Below are 26,112 nucleotides of genomic sequence, written 5' to 3' on the forward strand. Positions count from 1 at the left end.
ATCTGTCCCTGTGAGTGTGAGCGAGTGCTTGTGTGTGTGTGCGCGCGTGTCTGTGCCAAGTTTATACTGATACGGCTTGAAGAACAGTGTCAGATGTCGGTCCGTCTCTTGGTGATTGGAGAGAAGGTTGTAGATATAAAAGAACTGCAGAGAAGTCAATTAATTAATCACTGGATGGATGGGGATTTTTCCTGCTTAGGAAGGACATCAGTGTTTCAGAGAAATACATCTGTAAAAAGTATTAAACGCAATCAAAGCAACCGGAAAATGTTCATAATCGTTTGATTATTATGTAACAGCATCAACAAGTTACTAAATGAGTTTGATGTTTCCATCAATGTCGTGCTAAGTGTAGAACAAGCCAATTAAAGTACATTTTCATAACACATTTTGAAAACACAGCTTTAGTAGAACACGCAGTTGTGCAAAATAATCCAAAATAATTTGGTCTTGGTCAAGAAAAAGCAAAGTCTTCCTTACAAGACCACCAAAATCCTCTTTCACAGCCTCCAAATTACCCAGAGCTGCTCTAAGTTTCTGGAAAGGAGGCCTTGCCTGATTGTCAAATGGTAGATCCAAGAGGAGCAGTGTAGCTGTCTTCCTGGCGGTGGAACAGTGGACCACATCTTTACCATAGCTGTTTTACTGAGTGACTCATGAGAACTTGGTTCTCAAGTGCACATGATCTTTGTGGATCTTGTGATGTTTTAAGAGGCTTGCTGCGGTAGTGTAGGGAGCCAGGGATTAATTCATGGCTTATCTGGTCCTTGTTTAACTAAAGCAAGAGCTGTGTTTGCATTCTCGGCAAAAAGTTCTGGTTTTTGCCAGTGTGGGCTGCACTCCACCAAAGCCACCACTTGTGACCATGTTTCAAGGCTTGAAGGTGCACCAAAGGGGAACACCGTCTGGTGTGAAGAGTCTGGGTTGGTAGTTAGATGCAGTAAGCTCAAGGCCATGAACATCAAGAGGAAAAAAAGTAGGTTTCTGTCTCTCCCTTAACTGTAAGAGTTTATGCATCTTAGTGTGGCCCTGCTCTGCTTGGTCACCAAAACATAAAGCTCTCAATGTACTGGTCCTTCTATGTCCTGACTCTGAACTATGGTCATGGGATAATCACTCATAACCAAGAGTGAAATCCTGAATACACATAAGTGACTAAAACAAGGTTCCCCTGTAGGCTGAACTGTGCTTCCTGTGGAGGGAGCTCAACATAGAGCCACTGCTTCTCTGCATCGAAAGACGACGGCTAAGGTTGTTCAAGAGTTATATCAGGACGCCTTCTGGAGGCTGCCCTCTGGAGGCTGCCCTCTGGAGGCTGCCCTCTGGAGGCTACCTTCTGGAGGCTACCTTCTGGAGGCTGCCCTCTGGAGGCTGCCCTCTGGAGGCTGCCCTCTGGGGGCTGCCCTCTGGAGGCCCTCAAGAAATTTACTCTTAGGTAAAGATCCTACAAGAGACCCAGAGTTTTTTCCAACACAAGTGATTGACATGGGATCGTGAAGGAAGCAGTTCTGAATACGCTCTATCAAATTATTATTATTATTTTTATTTATTTTTTTACAACCAAAGAGTCAACTTGAAGGAGCAAGAAGCAAAATGTCAATATTTTAGATATAAAGAACTAAAAAATAATGATGTGAAGAACTAAAGGTAATTTTTCAGATGGACTATGGTATGACGTCACACTGCAGCTATCTGTGTTCTCCAGTCTCTTGTTTACTGGGACAGACCGTGCGTGTACGTGTGTAGGCGTGCGTGTACGTGCATGTGAACAGCTGCCTTAAAATACCACCTTCAGAGCAGCGCTGCATTGGAGCAACATGGTGGAGAGCACCCCAGCAGATCTAACAGCATTATAGAGTTACTTACTTATTCACTTGAAATATTCCTCCAAAAAGTGATGTGGTTGTGCTGTGTTTTTGTCCTCTACAAATATGCGCATAGAAGGTGACACGTGTAAAGGGAAAGGAGGGCCCGGGTTGCTGCTCAAGTGATAGTAGAAAGTGGCGTGGCTTGTTACACATTTCGTTTTGGTCTACAGACAGCGCTCAAGCACCACCTAGTGGTGAAATATTGGTCCTTTAATACCACATCATTACATAGACAAAAACACCTCGCCATGTGAAAACCTGATCCCCAATGAATTTGTTTTGTGTTATTGTTGATTTAGAAGACCTGCTTGTACACAAGATTTAACGCCCAAGTCTATGTCTTGAGATATTGCTTCAATATTTCCACATAATGTCCTTTCCTTAACGATAATAGGGGTCATTCTTACTTTCCCAGAGCAAAGCACAACATGATGCCCCCACCCTCCTTCTTTACAGTTGGAGAGGTGTTTTTAGGCTTCCCCTCTAAATGTAATGACGGTCTTTCACTTTAATTGCAGTTTCATCAAAATACAGAACATGCCTAAAACAATTAAGGTTTTTGTCCTGTATTACATTTGCACAGTATAGTTGGCATTTGCATAATATAATCTGACTTTTTATGTTGCTAAATACCTGGGAATAACTATTAATGAGAAGCTCTCTTTTAAGATTCTTGTCAAAAACCGGATTTCTAGATTAAGGGTGAAACTTGGGTTTATATATTTTAGAAACAAGTCATGTTTCTTCCTCAGAGCTTTGATATCAGCTACTTTTCCCCCTCTAATTGACTATGGAGGTGTGGTGTATATCTGTGCTTCAACCAGCTATTTGGAGTCCCTGACTCCTATCTACCACTGAGATTTATCACTGGTTGTAGCCGCTTCACTCATCACTCTGAGGTGTCTGTTAAAGCTGCCTTACGTTCTAAGGACATTTTCCACCTCTTTGTACCACGTGTTTGGATTGAAAAGGGAAACTTATGATTATGAAGGTCCTGATATTCTATCCTGAGATTTTATTGTTTTTTTCCATGACGTCAGATGTGTATTTAAGGCATTGACCAAAAATACGATTAACTCAGACTCTGAATTAATTATATTAATTATAGAAGCCTAAAAATTATTGACTGGGGTTGCCCAAATTGATTAAAGACAAAGTAATCTTAGTGGGTAAAAAAATAAAATAAAATAATTATTATTATTTACTTTAGATAATAGCAATTTTGGTCATCCTAAATGAGCCAAAACAGGAACAGTTTATTCTTAATTTTTGTCAGACACTGAGGAACAAGGCTGTGTTTTTTTTTCTCAATACAGCATTTGCACATTTCTGTTTTCGACTGGATAAGTTCGATCAGGTGCAAAGATACAGTGTTGTTCCACCTTGAGTTGAAGTGGTTCAATTAAACAGCACAGGAGAAGTTAAAACTACATTTGCACCACAGAATAACTGTCACGTTCAATTTGCTCCACATTGATTTCCTCCTGCAGGACTCAAGTCATGCACTCCTACAAAGCAAACAATTAAGAGCTGATTAGAACGTGCCATTTCATAGAAAAGCTTTTCCTCTTTTCATCCGCCGCCACCATTAATCACTGTTTTTAAATAAAAAAAACAATCCATCAGCAGCTACAACAACCCTGACATTCTGATAATAAAATAAATGTAATTCACAGGGTTTTGTTTTGAACAAATTCACTTGTTTGCCTGACCAGTAGAGGTCGCCCTTCGCCTAAAAAAAGCTCCCTTTGCACTTAGCAGGGAGTCCAACACAGAAAGTCACACACAACCATAACAACAGCTAAACCGTCACAGTATCACAATGGAAACAGGTACACAAAAGCTCCTATTTTTCTGCTTCTTGGAGGCAAATTTCACCAGCTATAAAAACAAAAACCACTAGGTTATATTCTGCTTCTTTACCTAAGTGAACTTTATAAAAACTAAACAGGCACAAGCTCAAATCTCTATAAACTGTTTTTTTTTATATCTCCACAATTGAATAAAACACACAGGGATCAAAAAGCACCCACAGCAACACTCTGGTGGAACAATTATATGGATTTTGACGACGGGTGACGATGGCGGGTTGCTGAGGGTGCGTGTGTGTTTGTATACACAATGACCAGGGAACATGTGTCAGATTCACGTGTCGCGTACAGCCAGGCTGCTGGTGCTGGGGAACTATTCCAGGCTCAGGCGGTTTTATTTTGGGGCTCTGTTGTGTTAATGCATGCCTGACTTCCACACACCTCTGCCCACCCCCACTCTGTGCTGCTCCAGACTGGCACTGGGTGCCTTGGGCCTAAAACCAGGCATACTGGAAGTGAATAGGGTGATGATCTGGGTCAGGGTGGATGCGGTCGGGGGGTCTAGACCTTTTTTCAAGCTTTTAAATGAAAGTAATTTAGCTACAGTAGACAGATTGTCTCAAAAAAATACATTACAGGCATTTCCATTAAAATAGCATTTGATTCATGCATCTCTATGAATCTCTCTAATATTTCCATTTTTCTGGAAATGTAAGTAAGAAACGACCAAGTCCCTGTTTGAATAACTGCAGATGCACAAGACCATCCTACCTGCTCTTCTGCTCCTCAGGGGGATGGTATGACATAATCTCCTGAATCCACTCTGGTCTTATTTCTTTCTACTGAAGCCTTCCTCTTCTTGTCATAAACTTGTAAACCAGTTTGGTTCTTGCGACTGTCAGCCATTTTCACAACATATGGTGAGAGCAGCGGAGCTGCAATGAGCGGCTAACACTGAAGCTAACTGGATACATAAACACTAAAAAGTTTGCATGCGTAGTCAGCAAGCGGAAACTAGCAAAGAACGTGCACGCACATCGGCGTCACAACGATCAGCAAGTGGGACAACCAATACATAAGATGATCCAACCGAAACTCAAAGACGAAAAAAGATTGTCTGCTATACCTTTAACAACTTTTTATTTTAGATATTGTCTATGTTTTATTATCAGCAGCCAAAAACTGACTTCATATAAAAGCCCACACTATAGAATATTGAACATTTTAATAAATTTAAGGGCAATGCATTAAATTTAAGTCAATTTCTTCGGATGTATGCACACTCATTTCTGCTAATCATTACTGCAGAAACACAGAATTAGTCATGATGTTCTATACAGTTATGTGCGTCCATCCATCTTTCTTAGGTAATATTATTCACCTGGATGCCATACATCTTTATTGGAGTGCACACAACACTGAGATAAAGTAATCTAAAAAGCCAATTAGTTTCAGACAGTCAAATTTTAAATGTGTACTTAAGGTATCAGGTATAAGTCCTCATTACCTTGCATTTATTTCTGGTTAATCTTCTAAATCTGAATAATTTAGGCATAAAGAGGCTCCTAAATCCACAAACCAGAGTTGTGTTTTCAAACAACAGATAATTTAGCTAGGAAACCAGTTTTAGACTGGATTTTTTTTGGGCATGTTTTTAACCAGAAGCGTTCCACAAAGAAACACATTGTTTCCAGGGTGAAAAATACCAACAATAACACATTCTGAAAGGCAGAATTTATATTTTTAACATCAGGATGATGATCCCCAAACAGCTATTAGCTAAAAACTTGCAGATGACCAATTGAATGATGCATCTTCCAGGCCCTGTTTGTAGTCTTCTAGATTTTACTATTTTTTTAAGGCTGTAAAAAAAGTGTTGATCTGCTGTTTTTGATTTTTTTTTTACAGGCTGACGCTTCCTTTTGCCCTCCACATGTCCACTTCCTTTATTTTTAAGAACAGTATGTATTTACTGTGATAAAATTTGTTACAAGGAATAACCAGGAAACACTGGAGATCAGGAGGCTGTTCAAAAACTACAAGAAAGTCTGAATCCTTGGAAGCAAAGTATAAGGAAATAAACGGTAGCTTAAAGTGTTTGCACAGTAACTGCACAGCATACGTAGAGTTTTCTTTGACATGAAGGTGTGGTTTGTGTTTGTGGTCATGCCGGGTTATAGTACGTGAAGTTGAATCACCAAATGATTCAGCAGCCGCGTAAAGAAGTGGGCGGCTCCCCGATAAACTCAAACGGGCTTCATGTTTACCACCAGCAGAGACAGGATCGGGCATGAGAGACGCCTGCAAGAGCACCCATAGAACATGCAACAGTAAAATGTGCACAAAACCAAAAGCTAATATGCTTAAAGAAAAAGAAAATGCAAGGGCAACATCTCATCAGAAATGCACAGACACGCAGAAGCCGGCGTGTGATTATCACCAGAATAATGTGAGTCATCTGTTCATTGTTGTATCAGCTACAGCAGTCTGAAAGCCCATCCAAAACACCTTCCCTCTGCTCAGAAACACGTCAGAGAAACATGAGCCGTTTGCAAACTGACGCACATGTGCATCTTCCTGTAGAGCGCCGTCACCAACGTATATTTATTAGCTTTTGCTTCAAGAGCTCAAAGAATGTATGTTGGAAACGCTGAGTGATAAGAGAACAGGAAGTCTATTAACAGTGTCGCCACAAACAAAACTTCCTCTCGAGAAGTGTTGGGCAACATGGCACCAAATAAAGAATAATGGTACGACAAGAAAATGCTAAGTATCTCATTGAAATGTTCAGACTTTAGAGCACATGGTGTTATGCTGAAGTATTCATGCCCCATTTAACTTTTTCTTATTTTACAGGCAAATAAAATATACTTCTTATTTGGATTCATTTTGACAAAGTAAATAGTACATAATTACAGTATGAAGTGACAGGGAAAAGAATACATGGTTTTGAATTGTATTTGTATTAAATATACTAGATAAACACAGCTTCTTTCATTCTGGTACCCCTAAATAAAAGCCAGTGAAACCCACCTGCCTTTAGAGGTCACCTAATCCGTAAATAGAGCCAAGCTGTGTGTCATTTATTCTCTGTATACATCTGCTGCTCTATGGCGACCTCAGAGGTCTGTTAGAGAACACTGGTGAACATTTTTTGCCCATTCTTCTTTGCAAAACAGCACAGTCAGATTAGATGGAGAGCATTTGTGGCTGAAAACTACTGAAAACAGATTCTCAATTGGGTGTAGCTCTAGACTTTGACTGAGCCATTCTAACACATGAATATGATTTGTTTCAAACCATTCCATTGTAGCCCTGGCTTTATGTTTAGGGTCATTGCCCTGCTGGAAGGTCTCACATCTTTTTCTGACTCCAAGAGGTTTCAGCACCACATCTGTGCAGTGCACGACTAATGGTTGTCCTGTGAGCAGATTGCCCCGCCTACGCTGTGGATCTTTGTAGTTCCCCCAGAGTCACCATGGACCTACTGGCTGCTTCTCTGATCAGTGCTTTCCTTGTTCAGCATGTAAGTTTAGGTGGATGGCCTTGTCTTGGTAGGTTTACAGTTGTGCCATACTCTTTCCATTTCCGAATGATGGATTGACCAATGCTCTGTGAGATGTTCAAAGCTTGGGAGATCTTTTTTTAGCATAAGCCTGCTTTAAACTTCTCCACAACTTTATCCCTGACCTGTCTGGTTTGTTCCTTGGACTTCATGAAGCTGTTTGCTCCTCAATATTCTCTTAACCTCTGAGGCCGTCACAGAGCAACTGTATTTGTACTGAGGTTAAATTCCACACAGGTAGACTCATTAGCAATCATCAGGCAACTTCTGAAGGCACTCAGAGAAAAGGGGGCTGAATACTTTAGCGCACCGCACTTTTCAGTTCATTTGTAAAAAAAAAAAAAAATTAAATCATTATAATTTTCTTTCCACTTCACAATTGTATACCTCAAAAGTTCAAGGGGTATGACTACTTTTGCAAGCTACATTTTCAAAATGTAATTAACAACCACAGACCTCTATGTGGTCACAGATTATAATTACATACAATTTCTAATTTGGTATAAGTCTCCAACTGCAGACTACTTTTCTATACATTTAAAAGCTTACAGTCCCTTGGAATATGGCAGCGCTAACACAGCTGAGGTGTAAACAGGAAATTGATTAATCTGATATCCAACCTCGTCACTTTCTTTCTTTCTGTGTTTTTATCTACATCCTCTTAGATCTTTCCGCTTGAGTGGAACAAGTACTCCTCCATCTTCCAGTAAACTGATTCACGACCTTACGCTGTCATTGTCCAGTGAATCTAAATATTAAAATAACAAAAATAACTTCATGAATGAAGTTCAATATCTATTTAGTTTCTGTACAACTATCGCCGTTTTGTTTTGCTTCTGTGGAGCTGCTGAAACCAATCGATGAATTCAAGAGTGCTGCCCCTTACAGTCCACACCCCCCTATGACAGTAAGTTTTGAAAAGATGCAGAGGATAGTTTGGGAACGTACCCCAAGCACGAATGCCTTCGACCGGGTCCGAAGATATTTGGCAGCCCCTTCTTTGCCATTCGGATCTCCTTGCTCATTTTCCTTTTGAGCTCCTGGCCCAAAGGAGGCTCAGCTGTGGATCTGATTGTACATCTGACCGTTGCTGTTTCCAGGATTTAAGCCGTTTTTTCCTGCAAGCAGACTGGTGGTTCAGGATTCACAGCACAAGGCTCTCCATTAGAGAAACCCTGACAAAAGGCGGGATCCAGGTCAGCGGTTAAAACAAAGAATCCCACAGAAAACATAGAGAAATAATTCCCATTGCCTCAGGAGGCAGGAGCAAATCCCATGGAGGAGCGCTGCAATGTTCACCTGAAAGAGTCCCAGGCAAGCCCCAACAAGATGTTTACCGAGTCTCCAGAAGGAAGAAGAAATGTGGCAACAAGAGCTGCAGGTTTAGCTGCACTGAGAGACGTTTTGAGTTAGTCTTGCCTCTTTAATAGTTGTAGGTAAAAAAAAAAAAGAAAAAAAACGGTCCAAAATAATCCCACATGTGACAAAGTTTATCTGCATGCCAGAGGTCTTTACAGACCAAAACAGTCCGAGCAAAAAAAAAAAAAAAAAACAAAAAAAAAAAAAAAAAAAAAATCCCTGAGAATTTAAAGATAAATTAGAAAACTTTGAAATTAGCTGGATTACTCTTTCGCTCCCTCACTCACTGTGTTCGCAGAAAGGGGAAGAGTGGAGCTGTTGCTGATATCAGTGACAGTGCAGGGTGAGCGTCACTGAGGGTTAACCTCTTCCTCTGACAGGGCGCGAGCTTGCAGAGCGCCCAGAGGTCGCTGTTGGAGCTGAGAACGGCCCACCGTGTGCTCGAAGCTGTCAAGAAGTCTGATTTATGCAGAGTATCCACCAGCCGGACGAGCATGTTTAAGGACCGGGCTGCCTCTCAGTCTTGGTTTTAGGTATCCAAAACAAAGCGGTCAGCAGTGAAGTGCGGATTCTTTCCATGCCGAGGGAGACTAATAACGCTCTCATGTTCAGCGCGTCACAGGGGAGGAACATCTTGGTGTGTCCCAACTTGTCAAAAAAAAACAGAGATCTGACTGCACTAACTCCATGGCTGGCAGATGTTTTTCTTTCTAGCAGAGTTTGCTCAACGCAGCCTTCATTGACACGTGAGATCAGCGTGCAGCTAGGCCTGACACCCTCCTTCTGCTGCCCTGGAGCCAACGGGATATTGTTAGAGTTGGTGCTGGGCAGGCAGGCGAGCGGAGATGGCGGGAGGGAGGCTTAAAACATGTGAGCGTGCAAAGTAAGATCACAACAAAATGATCACGCAGCTTTTTAAACTATAAATTAGAGTTTCTTATCTCATTGGGCAAGGCAAGGCAAGGCAAATTTATTTATATAGCACAATTCAGTACAAGACAATACAAAGTCATTTACATCATTAAGATATAGCAAAATAATAAAATGTAGATAGAAAATAGAATAAAAGCAAGTAGGGATAGAATGTAGTAACAAAAAAGAACATTAAAAACAGTAAAACTGTTTAACTAGAACAGTCAAAGGCAATTTTAAACAGATGTGTTTTTAATCTTGATTTAAAAGAACTCACGCTTTCCGCACTTTTACAGTTTTCTGGAAGTTTGTTCCAGATAAGTGGAGCATAGGAACTAAATGCTGATTCTCCATGTTTGGTTCTGGTTCTAGGTATGCAGAGCAGGCTGGAGCCAGAAGACCTGAGAGGTCTGGAGGGTTGATACACTGATAACAAGTCTGTGATGTATTTAGGTGCTAAGCCATTCAGGGATTTATAGACTAACAGAAGTATTTTAAAGTCTATTCTCTGAGATACAGGGAGCCAGTGTAAGGACTTTAGAACTGGGGTGATGTGCTCTACTTTCTTGGTCTTAGTGAGGACGCGGGCAGCAGCGTTCTGGATCAGCTGCAGCTGTCTGATCCACTTTTTAGGAAGACCTGTGAAAACACCGTTTGCAGTAATCAATTCGACTAAAAATAAACGCATGGATTAGTTTTTCCAAATCCTGCTGAGACATCAATCTCAGGGGGGTTGTATGAAAGAATATTTACCACCTTGCAGGAGCATCGATATGCATTTAACCACTTCACATTTTGTCAGGTTAAAAACCACAAACTTCGGGGTAATTTTATCTAAAGCAGAACATATAAAAGGATAAAAAAAAGGATGTTGTTTTAAATAATGCATTTACTCTGATATCTGAACTCCATTGCAACCAAACTCCTTAATAAATCACCTAATTTGTAAATTTTGTTCACCCAGCTCCACCCCTTCAGCTTTGCAGAGCTGTTATAATAAATAAAGTATGCATTGTAAGTAAGAAGTTACAGCTGCAAGTCTCTAATAAAAGATAAGATAAGATAGACTTTATTCATCTCACAGTGGAGAAATTCACTTGTCACATCGGCTCAATAATCAAAAGAAGGTGCCAAAAGGAGGAAAAGGTGCATGAGGTATATACAGTGCGTCCACATATATACTGTAGATCGAGAGAAAAAGAAAGAAAGAAATAAAGCAGAGATTTAAGATGACTTATGTACATTTAGGGTGACTTATACACACACACGGATTTGACGTTGTGCATTAGCGTGGTACCAGGTAAAGCACAACAGTGAGGTTGCTGAAGTCTCTTACTTAGCAGGATTATTGCACAGGTTATTGCACAGGGTATTAAATAGTAATTGCACATTAGTAATTAATTTGCAATTAATAATCAAGCTTTACTCATCTAAAAACTGAACTTTTTGCTTATTGTTCTGTGCAGGCTGGATGGAGGTCGTCTGTATTGTTCTGTATTTAGCACCATCCATGTTGCTGTCAACTCAGACCAGTGTCCCTGTTCCTACTGAAAGAAAACCCACACCCACAGCATGATGGTGCCACCACCATGTGTTAAAGTTGGGGTGGTGGGCCGGGTTAGTGTCCTTCTGCCCAAAGCATTTTGCATGTAGTCCAACTCACGTTTGGACCCAACTGTACGGAGCACCTTCTTCCACATACTTTGTCTCAAAATTTATTCCCTTTGCTTCAGCAACGGTCTTTTTCTTATCAGTTTTCCAAGACCTTGGTTGTCAAGAAGCTTTTTTTTTCATCAATGTTTTCTAACAAACCTCTGAGGCCTTCACAGAGCAGCCGTAACCATGACCAGATCAATTTCAACAAAGGAGGAATAATTAGGTAACTTCTGAATATGCAAAGCTGCAGGTTTTACCAGATGGTATCGCAACAGAGAGGGTTAAATGCCACTAGATACAAAAAATGTTAAACCATAAATCAATGATTTTATAATTGGTGTTAGTAAAAAAGATCCAGTCACTTTTAAAAAGGGGTCCACTGTGGCTTATTTGTAAGATTACATAACATTTAAGCAAGTATTAAACATAATTTTCATTAAGCCAACATTTCTTTATAAAGTTTTTATCGGTTTGATGTTATATTTAAGCAAAAGAGGACAGTTTTCAACAGAAATAATGGCTTTAAAACATCAGTCTTTGAGTAATTAATGTATATAATGTGTTTACCTTAGTTAATTGAGTTATTGACTTTTTGATAATATTCTAATGTATTGAATAGGACTGTAAAATCCCAATAAAATACATTGAAAGCCTGTCGTAATGTGAAAAGGTTTAAAGGGTGTGATTAGTTACTGTATACTGCAGAACAAGGGAATAAAAACTAAACAGTAAACTAAACAGTATACATTGAGATTGTTATTTGTCACTAAATGTTCCTCATAGAGAAATACCTAAATGTCACCATTATAATGGTGGCCATGGTGCAGGCGTAGAGCATGCAGCCCATGTTAAGAGGCTTACTGATAAATACAGACCACTGGTGCCAAAAAAAAAAAAAGAAATACAATGGTGGCAGATTCATGCTACTGTAAGGCCTCAAATAATTTAGCACAATTTCTTTTATGTGTGCTACCCCCAAAACACTAATATTTAGGATCTGGAAGTTTTGAAAATTTACTTCACCACTTTAGGCTTGAAGACAACTTGATTTATTTCAATTTCGGTAATATATTTGAGGAGAGTGGGACAGTATAGTGAATTTGCATCCATGAAGCGGGGCCCAGACAAACCACCAGGGCTTTCTCAGTTGTTCATGGAATATTTAGAGCTGCACGAGCCTAAGTGCTTTGTTTAGCACCAGCACTTTGGCTTCAAACACAATTCTTCATAATATAATTTTTTACCGTGAAAAATTAAGACCCATAAAGAATAAAAAAATTAAGCACAATTTCAGGCACCAGAACCTCTGTTTGAGCAGCTCAATATGATCAATGCACAAACACTGCGACATTTTGAACTTTACCCACCAAGATAATAGCAGAGAGCGCAGCACCCAGCTTGAACTTGACCACGGCATGCAGGATGGCATGCTTGGTAGTCGTTAGCACCCTGCAGAAACCCGCCCCACAGACATTTCCCCCGTGCTGCTGATAAGCTGATTAAAAAAGCTGAGGTTTCCATTATACTCATCTATAAATGCTAATCTGAACTTTTACAAGAACTGTGTCTGTAATTGTGGGAAACCTTTTACACAGAAATTCACAGATTTTCTGCTTCCTGAAGATCATGTGATCTCAGGAACCTTAGTTTGATCTATTTTTTGTTTTGCATTTTGTCCAAAGCAACAACCCATCAGCAGACAAAGCAGACAGATGGCAGATGATCCTGTTAAGTAAAGGAATACATACTGTATATCACATGAAGCTAGAAGACCCCACCAAGACTCTGCAAAAACCATCCATGTTCTTTTCTATTTTCAACATAACCATAACCTTAATATTCTCCTAATTCCAGCTAGTTTCCAGTCTTATCACTGAGAGAAAAATGAAACCACAGCAAGTTAAGTGTAGGACATGTATTTGCAAGTCCTGCTACTGTCCTGCTGGTGTCAAGTATCTTGAGATCCATGAGATAAAGTATCATTTAAATATTTTATGCAATGAGAGCCCCTGATTATGGGGCTCTCATATCAAGCTGCATGAGCCATTTGATGAAAACTGCTAAAGAAAAACTAAGAATTCACAGGAAATAGTACAAAAACACTGAAAAGGAGAGTGTGGAGATAAATTTCACAGCCTCTGGAGTCAGAAAGTATGAAAATGAATATTGCAACAGATGATGTTTTGTGAGATTACACCCCAGCAATCAGCATATGCACAACCCCCATGTGAAACCAGACACCGCATTTTTAGTACTTTCTGCTGTGAATCAGATAGCAATGGTATGATGAAGAGCTGCTAAAATGAAAAACTTGAAATAAAAGCCTTTATCTGTTGATACATTTTAAATTGTCTGCTTTCTAGCTGTTGTCACTTCATCGATTTCAAAGAACCTTTAGAAAAAAACTATTTTTGGTCACAAACTTTTAATGTTCTATAGCAGGTTTTACAGCAAAGGCATCATCTAATTAATAGGAAATGTTTTTTGTTTTTTTTGCAACACATCAGTTTTGTCCTGTTAGCCACAAACTTGTTATTCAGATTAGTGGAAATGAACTAGATTAAGGTCTATTTAAGATGTACCCATTTTACAAGATGCTTAACAGTCTTGCAGAAGTTAGATAAGGAGTTCTGCAGGGTTATGAGCTTGGACACATATTGTTCACATTTCCAACTGGCCACACTAATCAGCAGCATAGCATAAATCACTAGTGATGTAAAACTTAAAATATAGTTAAAATGGAGGTCAACTGCGGTTAATCAGTCACATTTTAAACATCGTGCATTGCTTTGAAGCCCTGAATAAATTTAATCTCAGGGTATGTTATTTTTCTTGTTATTCCTCCATAGTCCAACTCATTCAGACATTTAAAAAAAAGCTTTGTGTATTTATTTCAGACTAAAAAGAAATAATATATATATTTACTTTAAAATAATCTAAAGATTTATAGTAACTAAATTGACCTTCTTATCTTTAATATTGACAAAAATATATTTAGATTTTCACAGTTATCTTGATCTGTTTTTTTCACCTCAAATGGTTGAGCCATTACAAGACACCCTTGCTCAGAGGAAAATATAGAATTTCATGGTTTCTTGAACAAGCAAACAGCCATGAGATGCATTTAAAGTTAACTAAGACTATGTAAAATCTAACAAAGTATATGTGTTTCTTTAAAAAAGAAATTCTTCAGAAATATTACCCACCAGTTAATATGAATAGTTTTTGCATAACGCTTGTTGGAGAAACCAACATCAGAAAACCAGAAACAGTCATTTTTAAGCTTTAAACATTTTAAACTAATTTGAGCTCAAGAGACATTTTTTTCATAGCAAACTGTATCTTATGTAACCATTTATCTAAACATTGCAAAAGCTGTAAAATTTAGAAAATAAAATGCTCTAAAGATTATTATCTTGACTATGTGGTGTAGTATTGACACCGTGCGTTCAGAGCATAAAACAAATTGTAAACTAAACTAAGCCAAAAATTTACTTATGAGTCTGTTTAAGTGTTTCAGGGATTTCATCAGCAAAATTATCCGATCTTTATCAGGTTTTAAAATTATGCAAATCCAACTTTAGCTGTATAAACAGCACATGTTTTCCTGCTGTTATTACTAATTATTCTCTGACTGAATGAACTCTGGCCGACCGTTCTTTCCAGGTTTACTTTAGTTCATTGGGGTTAGCAGGAATTTGTTTTTGTACAGCTCTCTGAAGCTCCCATTACAGCATTTTAATCTGTTTTATGTCTGGACTATGACTGCGTCATTGAGACATAGACCTTCAGTCATAAATTTCCTGCGGTGTTTGGGATCATCTTCCTTTCGATGACCCAGTTTGGGCCAACCTTCAGCCGTTGGATGAGTGGGTGTCTTACTTGACTCTGGAGTACTTTGTTACACACAGAGGTTCATGTTAAAGTCAAGCCCACATATTCACCCCTCCTCCACTATGGTTGATAGTAATCATGATATGTTTAGAAGCTATTTTTACTTTTTGCCAAAGGTAGCCTTTCAGCCAGACTCTACTTCGGTCTCATCTTCCCAAAGGAACTAGTTCCAGACGTCTCGTTGTTCATTCAGATGGAACTTTGCTAACCTGTGTCATGCTACACTCATTTTAGAGAGAATAAGCTTTCTGCCTGATTGCGTTCTTCTCAAAAGTCATAATTATTTACTTTTTTTCAAATGGTCTTCAACTAACTTTGATCTGTAAAGTTTAAGATGGATCTCTTCGCTTTTTACAATTTATTTGAGCGTGATCTGACATTGGGATGAATTTTATGGTATCTTCACAGGGAAGATTAACAGTTGTCTTAAATACATGTGAACAGTCGTTGCTGTTGCCTTGCAACAAGAGGGCCTTGCATTTCTGTCCGTCTTTATGCATGGAGTTGGCACTTTTCCCCCCCTTGCCTGCTAAGGGTGTCTCTGGGTATACCACAGACCAAAAATGTCTAGATTTAGAAAATACTGGTGCTGACTGCTTCTCTGCCTGAGGCCAAAATACTTAAAAAACTAACAGGTTAAATATTTCATGGGCAAGCAGCATAATGACATCACTGAAATACATGATGTAAACACTGGTCATGTTTGTATGTTGCATCCTGAGCGCAGTTAGAGGCAAACCTACTGCCTGCCAGCGGCTCTGACACAGCTAACTGGGGGGGGAGCAAAGGCATCCAGGTTTCATGTTTATCTGGTGACAGATGGTTTTATTTTACAAGTAAAGAAATGCTAGCCTGTGTGCAAGAGTTGAGTCTCTGATAAAGACGTTAAATAGAAAGTGCTCAGCTTTGGTATTTAATTAACTGTTTCTTACAACAATTGGATTTACAACAAACTTTGTAAACTGCAGCTTTCTTTTTGGTGGTAAATATAACGCTCTACTTGCCACACAGACTTCTAGTAATTGACTAATTCTACACCCAGACAAATTTAGTGAAACTTTATTAATTATAATATAACTGCCTTTCAGCAGCTGTGCATAAGCTTGGCACAGTAATTTTTATTAACAGGTTCAAATCAAATGTTTCAGCTGAATGGGTTTGACTTAAGCATTAAGAGGATTAATGAGAGGAATAAAAGCTCTGTGTTAAGCTCACTACTCGTTACCAATGTGAATGTCAGAGTTCATCACAGAAATATTCCTCTATTTTTAAAGCTGTACTGCTGTGGGAGTAAATAAAAAGGCTTAAAATTAGGTACACGGGAAGAAACTGACAACATTTCAGGAAGAAGCTCAAATATACATGTTAATGGATTGATTTGCTAAAGAAAATAGCAAAAAAAAAAAAAAGCAGAAAGGTCTCAATAAAAATGTCCAAATAAAAAACAAAAATGTCCAGATGCATCGTTCACATAATGTGTGAACGATAACATTATGGACAGGTTCATGTAATTATTACATAATGTATTTCAAAAACTGAAATTCAACTTATATATTTTAATACTCAATGATTTATTTGAAACAGGGTTTTCTCCTCATTCTGACGTTTATGGCTTCCAGCTACTGAAAACCCTAAATCCTGCCTCTGATTAAAAACATAGGCTCAATCAAAAAACTATTTTTTAAGACAGACCCATGTTATGGACTGTACAATGATCAGGAAGACTGCTTATCTGACAGTTTTCCAGAAAATTATAGATATCCTCCACAAGGATGGTAAACCACAACAAGCTACTGCTGAAGAACTGATTATTCACAGACTGCTGTATCCAAGCATTTCAACAGGAAACTGAGTGGAAGGAAAAAGTGTGGTTGGAAAAAATGCACATAGGTTAGATGAAATTAATAGTTTTAACATATAGTGTTGGATTGTTGCGATCCTTTTTGTGCTTTCCTTGTGGTTTATTTAGGTTTGAAAGGCCTTGCCATATTCAGTTGTTAGTATTGCTATTAGGGTAATGTGTTTTGCTTCTTGTCCAGATCTATGCCCTGCTCTTTTTTCTATTCTCCCTAAGAACTCTGTTTTATGAAAGTCAGTCTCTGCCCTGGGATCCTTTACAAACCAAACCATGACGAGGATTTTTACCATGGAACAATAGGGTTACTGAAAAGTATGCCCATTTGCTGTAACGTGTCTGCAGGCAGTGCTGTGTCTGGGCCCCTACTGCATAATTTACTCCATCAATGTGTGTGGTACTGAGATGATCCGCCTGTGCCCCTGCTAAGGTGCAAATATGGTTAGTTTGGACTTTTTTGCATCAAAGTTCTGTGAAATTATCACAGCTCAAACTGATGCAATATCTTTTTGATACAGGTAAGGAAACTACTAAAGATAACTTCACACAACCTTACCTCAGAAAATCTGAACTTATCGTTTAGCGGTGGCCTTCAGCTTGCCTCCACTGTTGGGCTTTATGTCTCTCATCTTTCTCCTGACAATACACTATAGATTCCTCTGGCTCGTATTGGCTGAAATCTAATTTTATTATTTTCCAACCATGAACCACACCTGAAGGGAAAAAAAGGGACACCTCAGCTTTCTATACCCAGACAAACTGTATTAGATTTGTGGATTTATTGAGGCTTTCTCTCATTTCACACTGAAAGCTGTTAAGGTTCTGTCTCTGAAGTGTCCATCCATCCACCTCACGTGGTACAATGCAGCGGCTGTCTGCCTTTCCTTGCTGCCGGCACTTCTTTCTGTGTAAAGCACCCTGGGGGTGCAGCAGGGTGCCTTTTACAGAGGTGACCGACTGAAAGTAGCTCAAGCACGGTCAATGCCTCACGCTCCCTCCAGTGACGGAGCAGCCCGCTGCCTGGTAGGAAGCAAGAAATTAAACAAATTTATAAAAAAAATAATATTAATACGGTTAAACATCTTTTCAGTATCCTCCTCACTCCCTCCACGGCTGAGGCTAAAGATCTAATATAAAGCTCTGAATTGTCTGAAGCTCATCTGAATCTCCCTCCCCTGGGACAGCCAGAAAAATCAAACCTACAAAAATAATTTCACTGCGATTAAACATAATTTTTAGTAACTCGTTCTCCTCGTCCCCGCCATGGCTGAGGCAAAAGATCTCACATAAAGGTGTAAACTTTAACTCCGTGACAGCCGGAGGGAGCAGCGGTGTGGTTTGGCATCAGCACAGACGAAGCCTCAAGAAAGCCGAGAAGAGCTGTCCCTCATTAGATGTGTGATCCAGATATTCATCCAGGTAGATTACTCCTTAACAATATCCAATCTTGCATGTACAGTTATAGAAACATTATTGGTATTTTTTTTTCTTTTATTTATGTTTTATTTATAATAATGTATTTTCTTTTTGTCATTTACCATTTCTTGCAGATTTCTTTAAAGTTCAATGTTGCAAACAGGTTGTGACGCGGGGCTAAAGCAACGCCTGGGAGGCTTTTCCCTCTTCCACAAAACCGGGCAAAGATAATCCGAGGGGGGAAAACGGCCAGTGGAACTGCGCCTTATGGCAGAGACACCTAACGATGCGGCCCGGGGGCCATTTGTGGTCATCAGAAGGAATTTTTTTTGGCCCCTGGACCACAATCAGAGAATGGCCCAAATTTAGTTCACCTGCCAAGGTGGTTGATGCTGATACACATTTTCTAAAAAAGAATTAGGGTGAATTTTTCACTCAGGTGAAGCCTTTATAAAGATGCTGTTCATCTAACTGAGAATACACACACAAATAAAGCAGACAAAGGAAAAAATGGAACATTGTGTTTTTTCTGTGGGGCAAACACATGTGAATATTTTTATGTTTCAGGCCGAGTGCCGAGTGTTTGAAAAGCAGCTTCAAACAGCAGCATGACATCCATTTTTTGCAGCTTTCTCAGACTTTTGTCAAGTGGTCTACAGATCGTAGCTTCGACTGGAAAATATGCCCCTTCGTTTTTCTAAAGGACTTCATACAACCAGTCTGTTGTCTGTGCCGATCATGCTCTCGTGACATCTCAATCCATCACAATGCATAATGGGGTTTCGCAGAGACTTGCAAAACGTGATAGCTTTGCTGTAACATAAGCAAATGGCATGATCTTGTTCTTTTCTGACGTAAATTAGACACAAGCTGCCTGTTCTGCAGTCATGAGGTATGAGAAAAATAAGGGGAAGGGTAGCCATGAAGGGCCGGCCTTGTGTTAACTGTGGTGAGCAGTCCCTCCTTCCATCCCCCAACACAAGCTTTGTCTGAGCTAAACAGAAACCTGAGGTCAGACACAAGCAATCATTCTGTTGCCAAAGGGACCATTCTCATTGCTACATGACCTGAGCCGGGCCTCCTGAACACCTTAGGCTCGAAACAAGACCTTTTTATTTCTTAAGAACAATGAGGCTATTCAGATTATACGTCAACAAAATCACGATTCCACTGTGCTACCTTCGCAAGAGAAATTTGGCTTTTTTTTTTTTTTTTTTGCAAAAGATATCCCATGACACATGATTTATTTCCGTCATAAAAAAGAAGAAATTTGCTGAGAAACTAATGGTTCACACACGTGCTCTGAAACCTTGATTTGTTTTCTTCAGTTTTGAATCCGTTACAACCGCAGAATGAATGCATTTAATAGGGAATTTAGATAAAAGACCTCAACAAAGTGGCACAACATTGTGATGTGGAAGGGAAAACACGCAGGTCCAGATCATGATGCTGCCACCACCATGTTTCACGGTGCAGAAGCTGGATTCAGCCAGATGTGCCAAACACCTCCACAAATAGAGTTTATTGGCTAAGACACTTCATGTTAGTCTCATCTGACAGGAGCATTTTTTCCCACACATTTGCTGTGTCCCCTTCATGGCTTGTGAAGCACTGCTGTTGCCTTTCTTTAAATATTAATCTTTATTTCCTCATCGATCTTCAATGAAGCCCAGATCAGTGGAGAGCAAAACTAACCCTGACCCCATGATCCCCCACCTAAACTGTGGATCTCTGCAGCTCCTCCAGAGTTACTATGGGCCCCTTCACTTCTTATCTAATAAATTCTCGCTTTGTCCAAACTGGTTGTTCAAATTCATCCGAGGCTTTATACTGAGGTAAAATGACACACAGCTTTACTTAATTTACTAACATAACTTCTGAAGTCTGTTGGTTGCTCTGGATTTCATCTATGGGAGTGGGGATAATACCTGAATACCAACATATAGCAAACATTTCCAGTTTTTATTTGGATTGTTTTTATCTTTTCACTTCCCTGCTTTGTGTTGGTAGGTCTTTTAAAATCTCTATAACATATATTAAAGATTATGGGTATGTCAACTTTCACTAATGTCTCTTAAATAGTCATGTTTAATAAATTAGATATTGAAAAGTTCATTTATTTCAGTAACTCAGTTCACTAAGCGAAACACATTATATAGATTATCACAGACTGATTATGCTTTAAAGCCTTTATTTCTGTTGATTATTATCATTTTTCTCACCTCTACCTAATAAAAAAACCAGACCAATGAAAAAGCTATTTTTTCATGCAGAGATTGGTGTTAATAAACAGTATGTTTGACACCTGCTTAAAGGTTTCAAGAGGCACTTTTATTCAGACTAACAAGCCTTTTCGAAAAGCATATTCTAATCTATTGAATATGGCTGTTTATATTAGGAACATGGCGCAGAGATAGATTGTACAAATCTGTTTATGTAAATCTAATCAAACTTTAAAAAACAATCCAGTTTTACTGCCATAAGTTTCCTCCAACAAAGGGATTTCTAAACGGCTATTAGGTGAAAGTTTGATCATGATCCCTCAGGTTCTCGTTTAGCTCTTTCTTGATCTTTTCCTTTCTTAAAAACAAGACTTTCAGCTTCTCTTCCTTCACTTAAAACAGCTTTTTAGGCCTGACACCTGCTACCTTATCCCTTACTTGTCCACTTTTCTAATATTGTAAGCAAACAAAACAATACACTGTCATAGTTAGCATATCGGGAAGCTGTATGATCAAGACTTATCATCAAAATATTACCAAAAAGTCCAAAACAGGCTAAGAATATTCACACTTCTAACTTTTGCACAGCCCTGTAGGAACGTTGTTATTATTCCATCCAAACCTACTGCTCCACACAAAGTCCTTCAAATCCAAAGCTAAAGCTCCACTTCACACAGCTTCACATCAAAAGCACTACCTGGGCATGTGCGCCAAGGTGAAGCGGCGCTGCAGAGCGATGCTGCGGTTCACGAGGAGCTTGCGAAACAGCAGCGGAGAGTGCCGGGGGGAGTCCCGAGGAGAATCGCAGGGGGACATCCTGGGAGATCCGCAGGGCGAGCCGGACGGAGTCTGCAGCTGCAGCTTGATGGGCTGAGCGCTGCTGAGTGGGAAGCAAGCCGGCTCCTTGGAGCTTTCCACGAGAGCTTCACTCATGCTGCCGTGAGGGTTCAACAAAACTTCCCTCTTACGCTGATCGCTCAGGCTGCACTCCTGGTCCTCACAGGTAGTCCAAGTCATCCATCTCAGATCAGCGGGGGAATTAAAAATGACACACCAGCGTCTCTCATAATAACGCGCGTCATGCTCTGAGACACTTGTGATGGTCCCTAAATGCTGCCAGCCTCAGAAACCTTCATCACCTTTCTCCACAGGGCTCTCTGCAATCCACCGTTGATGGACACGGACATGAGTGCAGCAGTGAGCCCTCCCCTTGGCAGCAAGCGGCGTGTTTACACAGCACTGAGCTCTGCCTAAATATGGCCAGGCCTGAATTAAAGCGTTGTTAGCTCATGCCACAGGGGAGCTAGCCGCGTCCAGAACGCCGCTTCATTGCAGGAGAGAGCCTGCTACAAGCACCGGTTTACATATGTTCCCTTCAACAACTCGGCAGAGGACAAACGGTGACCGGCGACGGCGGCTCTCTGCTTGTGTAGACGAATGCCAGAGCCGTGCCGCGCTGGGAGGCCCCAGCCGAGACGCTGCTTGTCGCCGAGGCCCCTCTCTGTCAAAAAACAGAGCGCGCTTGAGATAAAAGGTAACGGGAATCCTGGAAATGTCATTTTAACGTTTGCTCTCATCTTTAGCAGAGTGGTGTAGTGCCTTCCCAAGTGGCAATGGAAAAACTGCATTTCATCTCTGACCCACAGACACGCAGTGACCTGAATCTCCTCTAAACCAAAACAGGACATTTGCAAAAACCAGCTGAAACACACAAACAGACGTCCTAAATCTGTTTTAACTAAACATTCAGATGCTGAGCAAGACGCACAGGCTTTAATCTGCTCCAATCAAGCAACAAACGGCTTAAGGTCTCTGCTGATATCTATCACTGTGTGCAACTCCGTCTGAACAAGCCTGTTTTAAGTCACACGTTCACAAACTTCCCACTTCAGAGCTGAAATCTGCTGGATCTCATGGAGCAGCTTCACGTACTTTATGGAAATGTCTCGTCCATTTTAACCCACTTCAGTAAGAAAGAACTAGAAAGAAAAAGCAGAATAAAAAGTCCTCTGGAACAATGATCACCACAACTTAGAAGTGCAGTTTAATTTTTCTTTATAAATCAAAAGACGAGGGGGAAAAAAAGTAGAAGTTTCACACTTTTCAGTTTCTCAAAGGTTTTGAAAAAGATTATTTAGAAAGTTTATTACTTTTCTCTTCAGTTTAAATCCCTACAAGAATTGATTTTTTTACGAGTTTCATCTGAACTAGTAAGTAGTAACCAAGCATTTGAAGCAAAATATCAATATTTCATATTTACATTTATTGTTCAAGTAGAGCAAGCTTGATGCAATGCTGCACATGAACCTTTTTAAATAACATTTAATTCAAGCTTGAAGTCGCTGATTGTTGCACAGCCGGCCCTCTGTTCACAATTTAGGTTTTTTTTTATTGGGAAGAAGAAAAAAGTCCAAATGAAAAGACATAACATAATAAAAACATTAACAAATCTGGTACCAGAATAGTTATAATAATTATTGTAAATATAATGTTGTCATTATATTGATTGCAAGTAATTAAAAAATGTATACAAAAGCAGAAACAAGGTTTTGTAAGATAAAGAAAACAAATCTTTATCTCCATGTTGTGCAAAATGAATCCTTCATTCCAGTTTATTCTAGTATAAATATTTCACCAATACTTTAATTTCTTTAAATATTAAAGATGCCCAAAAATGCTTTCCTCTATGACCTGAAATACAGGAGTCAAATAAATCTACAGCAAATTTTCTCAACTAAAACTAAATCAAGTGGCTACAGATGACAAACTCTTGTTTTCTATGTAATTCTATATAGTTTTGCTCATACAAGCTATAAAGTAATAAAAATAAAGACAAGCCATCGAAGGACAAAGATGTGTTTAAACTATAGTTATTGCTTCCAGGGGAGGCCAGTAGATGGCTCCCATGGACAGACACAAACTCCCACAAATACACTCATAGGCAGACAAAGAGGCCTCTTAAAACACAACAAATATCCCAAATAAATTTTTTTTTTTTTTTTTTTTAAGATGAAGATTCAACTGATACCTTCTAAATCAAATATTGGCATTTTCCCAAAGCAAAAATTAACAAATATTGTTGGTTTAAACAGTCATTGCAATGTTTTTTCCCCCACTGTTTTAATATACTAAAGAAGAAAAAAAATCCTAAAATATGCTAAAAAATTTTTTGAAACTCTAAGATAAATGTCGAGGTAACAGCTGTAATAGGGAAACACAGACCCCCATGTCTGGTTTCCTTATGTTCTGCAGCTCATCCTGTAATCCCGAGGTGTTCCCAGGACAGAAGAGAAAGACTTTACAGTCCCTTAAAGCAGAAGTTCCCAAAGTCAGGGTCGGGACCCCCTGGGGAGTCGCAAGATGATCCAAACAATGATTAAAATGTCTGACTTCTCCATGATATACTTGTTTTAATATAGAAAATTTATACCTTCAATCTGTGGAAAATATATGTTTTTTTCTTGACAATTTACGCCTTTTTAACATCAGAGGACAGCAAACTCCTTTTTTTCCGCAAATTTGTGATATGAACTTAATTTAGAGTTTTATATGAAAATGTACTCCTCTGTAGCCAATAATTAATTTTCTTTATTCTACAATGGCCCTAATTCAATTTATTGGAGGGAAATTACAAGAATAAGGTCATAATATTATGACTTGAGGTCTAGCTTTGGCGCATTGCAGTATTTCAAACCCCGGTTCCAGGCAAGCAGGCCTCATGGGAAGATGTTTTGAACCTTTGACCCGCATCATTTGCAAACAACGGCAGTCAGCACGCCTGTGACTAAAAGACCCATTCATTGCTTTTTATGATTCGGGGGAGTCTGGGCGCTGAAATACATGTATTTTTCTTGAAGTGACTAATGCAGGGATGAGTGGAACAATTTCTCAGACTGAGTCACAAACCCTTTCTTCCTCCGCCAACCCGATCAGAGATCTCCACGAACACACAAACACAAATCAAAACACAGACAAGCCAGGAATGGACAATGTTCGGTTTGGCTCCATTATCTGCAGGCAGAATTTCACTAAGCAGCCTGAGACTCACTCCACCCAAGGACAAGGATGTTGATGATTAACCACACAGGTGCACTTTTATTTCACCGACACGCATCTCTCTTTAAATGCCAGTAGCGCCGCGTACCGAGCGTCTCTGTCGAGGCCGTGGTTTCACTAAAATGACAATTCTTTCCAAACATGTTGTTCCTCTATAGTGAACAACCCTTCAGGGAGTATGAGGTGCTACAGTTAAGAAGGTGATAAATACAGTGCCAGAAGTTAATATACACACACGTCATCTTCATTTGGTGCTTTAAATAAGATATTTTATTTGTTTGGGTAAATTTTCTGTAATCCACACTCTTCAAAATATACATAAAGACTCAAAGATAAGGATAAAACTTCCAATAATAATAAATTGGTGGGTTTACAAACACAGATTCGAAGTTCAACAAAGTTTGGATCCCTCCTCCTATTAGAACCCTCGGTTCTCTCAAGGATTCAAACGTCTCACCCAAACTATCATCTCTAAAGAACCACCAAAGTTCAAGGTGATCATAAACCGGAAGATGCTTGGAAACCATGCTTCCAGTGAAGCGAACGTAACATCAACATAAACCAAGAGGAGAGCATCCAAGCAAGAAGAGCCTGCTCCAAAAATCAACAACTTGACTGAAATGTGCAGCTGCCCACACGGACAAGCCAGACGTTTTCTCAAGAAAAACTTAATGGTCAGAGGACACATAGTTGAGGTTTAGACCCATTTGAGAAGCTTGAGTTTCTCAGTCCTAAGAACACTAGACTAAATGTCAAGCATGGTGGTGGCAGCATCATGCTGAGGGTCTTTTAATGCCACCAGTACTGATGCATTGATAAACTTAATCTCAAATCAGCTGGTTAGTTGAATCTTGGACACAGCGTGGTGTTACAAACACAGGTAGAAGCTGGCTCCCCTCTAGGAAACCAACCAGATTAGATCAGATCAAGGATTTAGCTTGAACTATACTAGAAAGTTCTTGATAGCAAGAAAAGAAAAAAAGTGTGTGGTTTCTCTATGACTCGATAAGAGACATTTATTCAAAGTTTAGTGAGGGGCCGTTTACATTTGAACCTTTTTGGAACGGGGAGAAACCAACATTCATCTCAGTTCCTGTTTTAAAAGTTCATTAAAGTGTTTTTTTTTCTGCATCATCATCATTGCACATTTCAAAAAATAACTTCCCCCAAATGAATGTGATATTCATGCTGCTGATGACCGTGTCTAAACTTCTGACTGCCACTGTTTTATTTTAAAGGTTTTAGAAGATGCTAAACTACTGGTGGGTGTATTCTGATTCCAGATTTTTAAACTTCTTTTACAAAAGAACAGCACTAAGGACCATCTTTTTAGCTGTAAAGCATTCCTAATGATCAAATTAGATAATTTGAAAACACACACAGCTTATCAACCACAACAATATTTTTATGCACTATTTTTGTTCCCTGTAGATATTTTGGAAAAAATATTCTAATCATTAACACATTTATGAAGACACTGAGTTGGTGTTTTATGACT

General features: G+C 39.4%; 1 protein-coding gene across 1 annotated transcript in view; it reads right to left on the minus strand.

Annotated features, from left to right (window-relative positions):
* Positions 1-22,500, minus strand: part of LOC118556291 (cAMP-specific 3',5'-cyclic phosphodiesterase 4D-like) — a gene marked incomplete at its 3' end in the record, with an annotated part of 71,577 nt that extends 49,077 nt beyond the window's left edge. The window contains exon 1 of the mRNA XM_036130187.1: positions 21,256-22,500. Coding sequence (XP_035986080.1) covers positions 21,256-21,575 — 320 coding nt within the window. The remainder of the gene's footprint in view (positions 1-21,255) is intronic.
* Between the last annotated feature and the right edge of the window lie 3,612 nt (positions 22,501-26,112).

This window comes from Fundulus heteroclitus, unplaced genomic scaffold (assembly GCF_011125445.2).
Source record: "Fundulus heteroclitus isolate FHET01 unplaced genomic scaffold, MU-UCD_Fhet_4.1 scaffold_291, whole genome shotgun sequence".
Classification (NCBI taxonomy): domain Eukaryota; kingdom Metazoa; phylum Chordata; class Actinopteri; order Cyprinodontiformes; family Fundulidae; genus Fundulus; species Fundulus heteroclitus.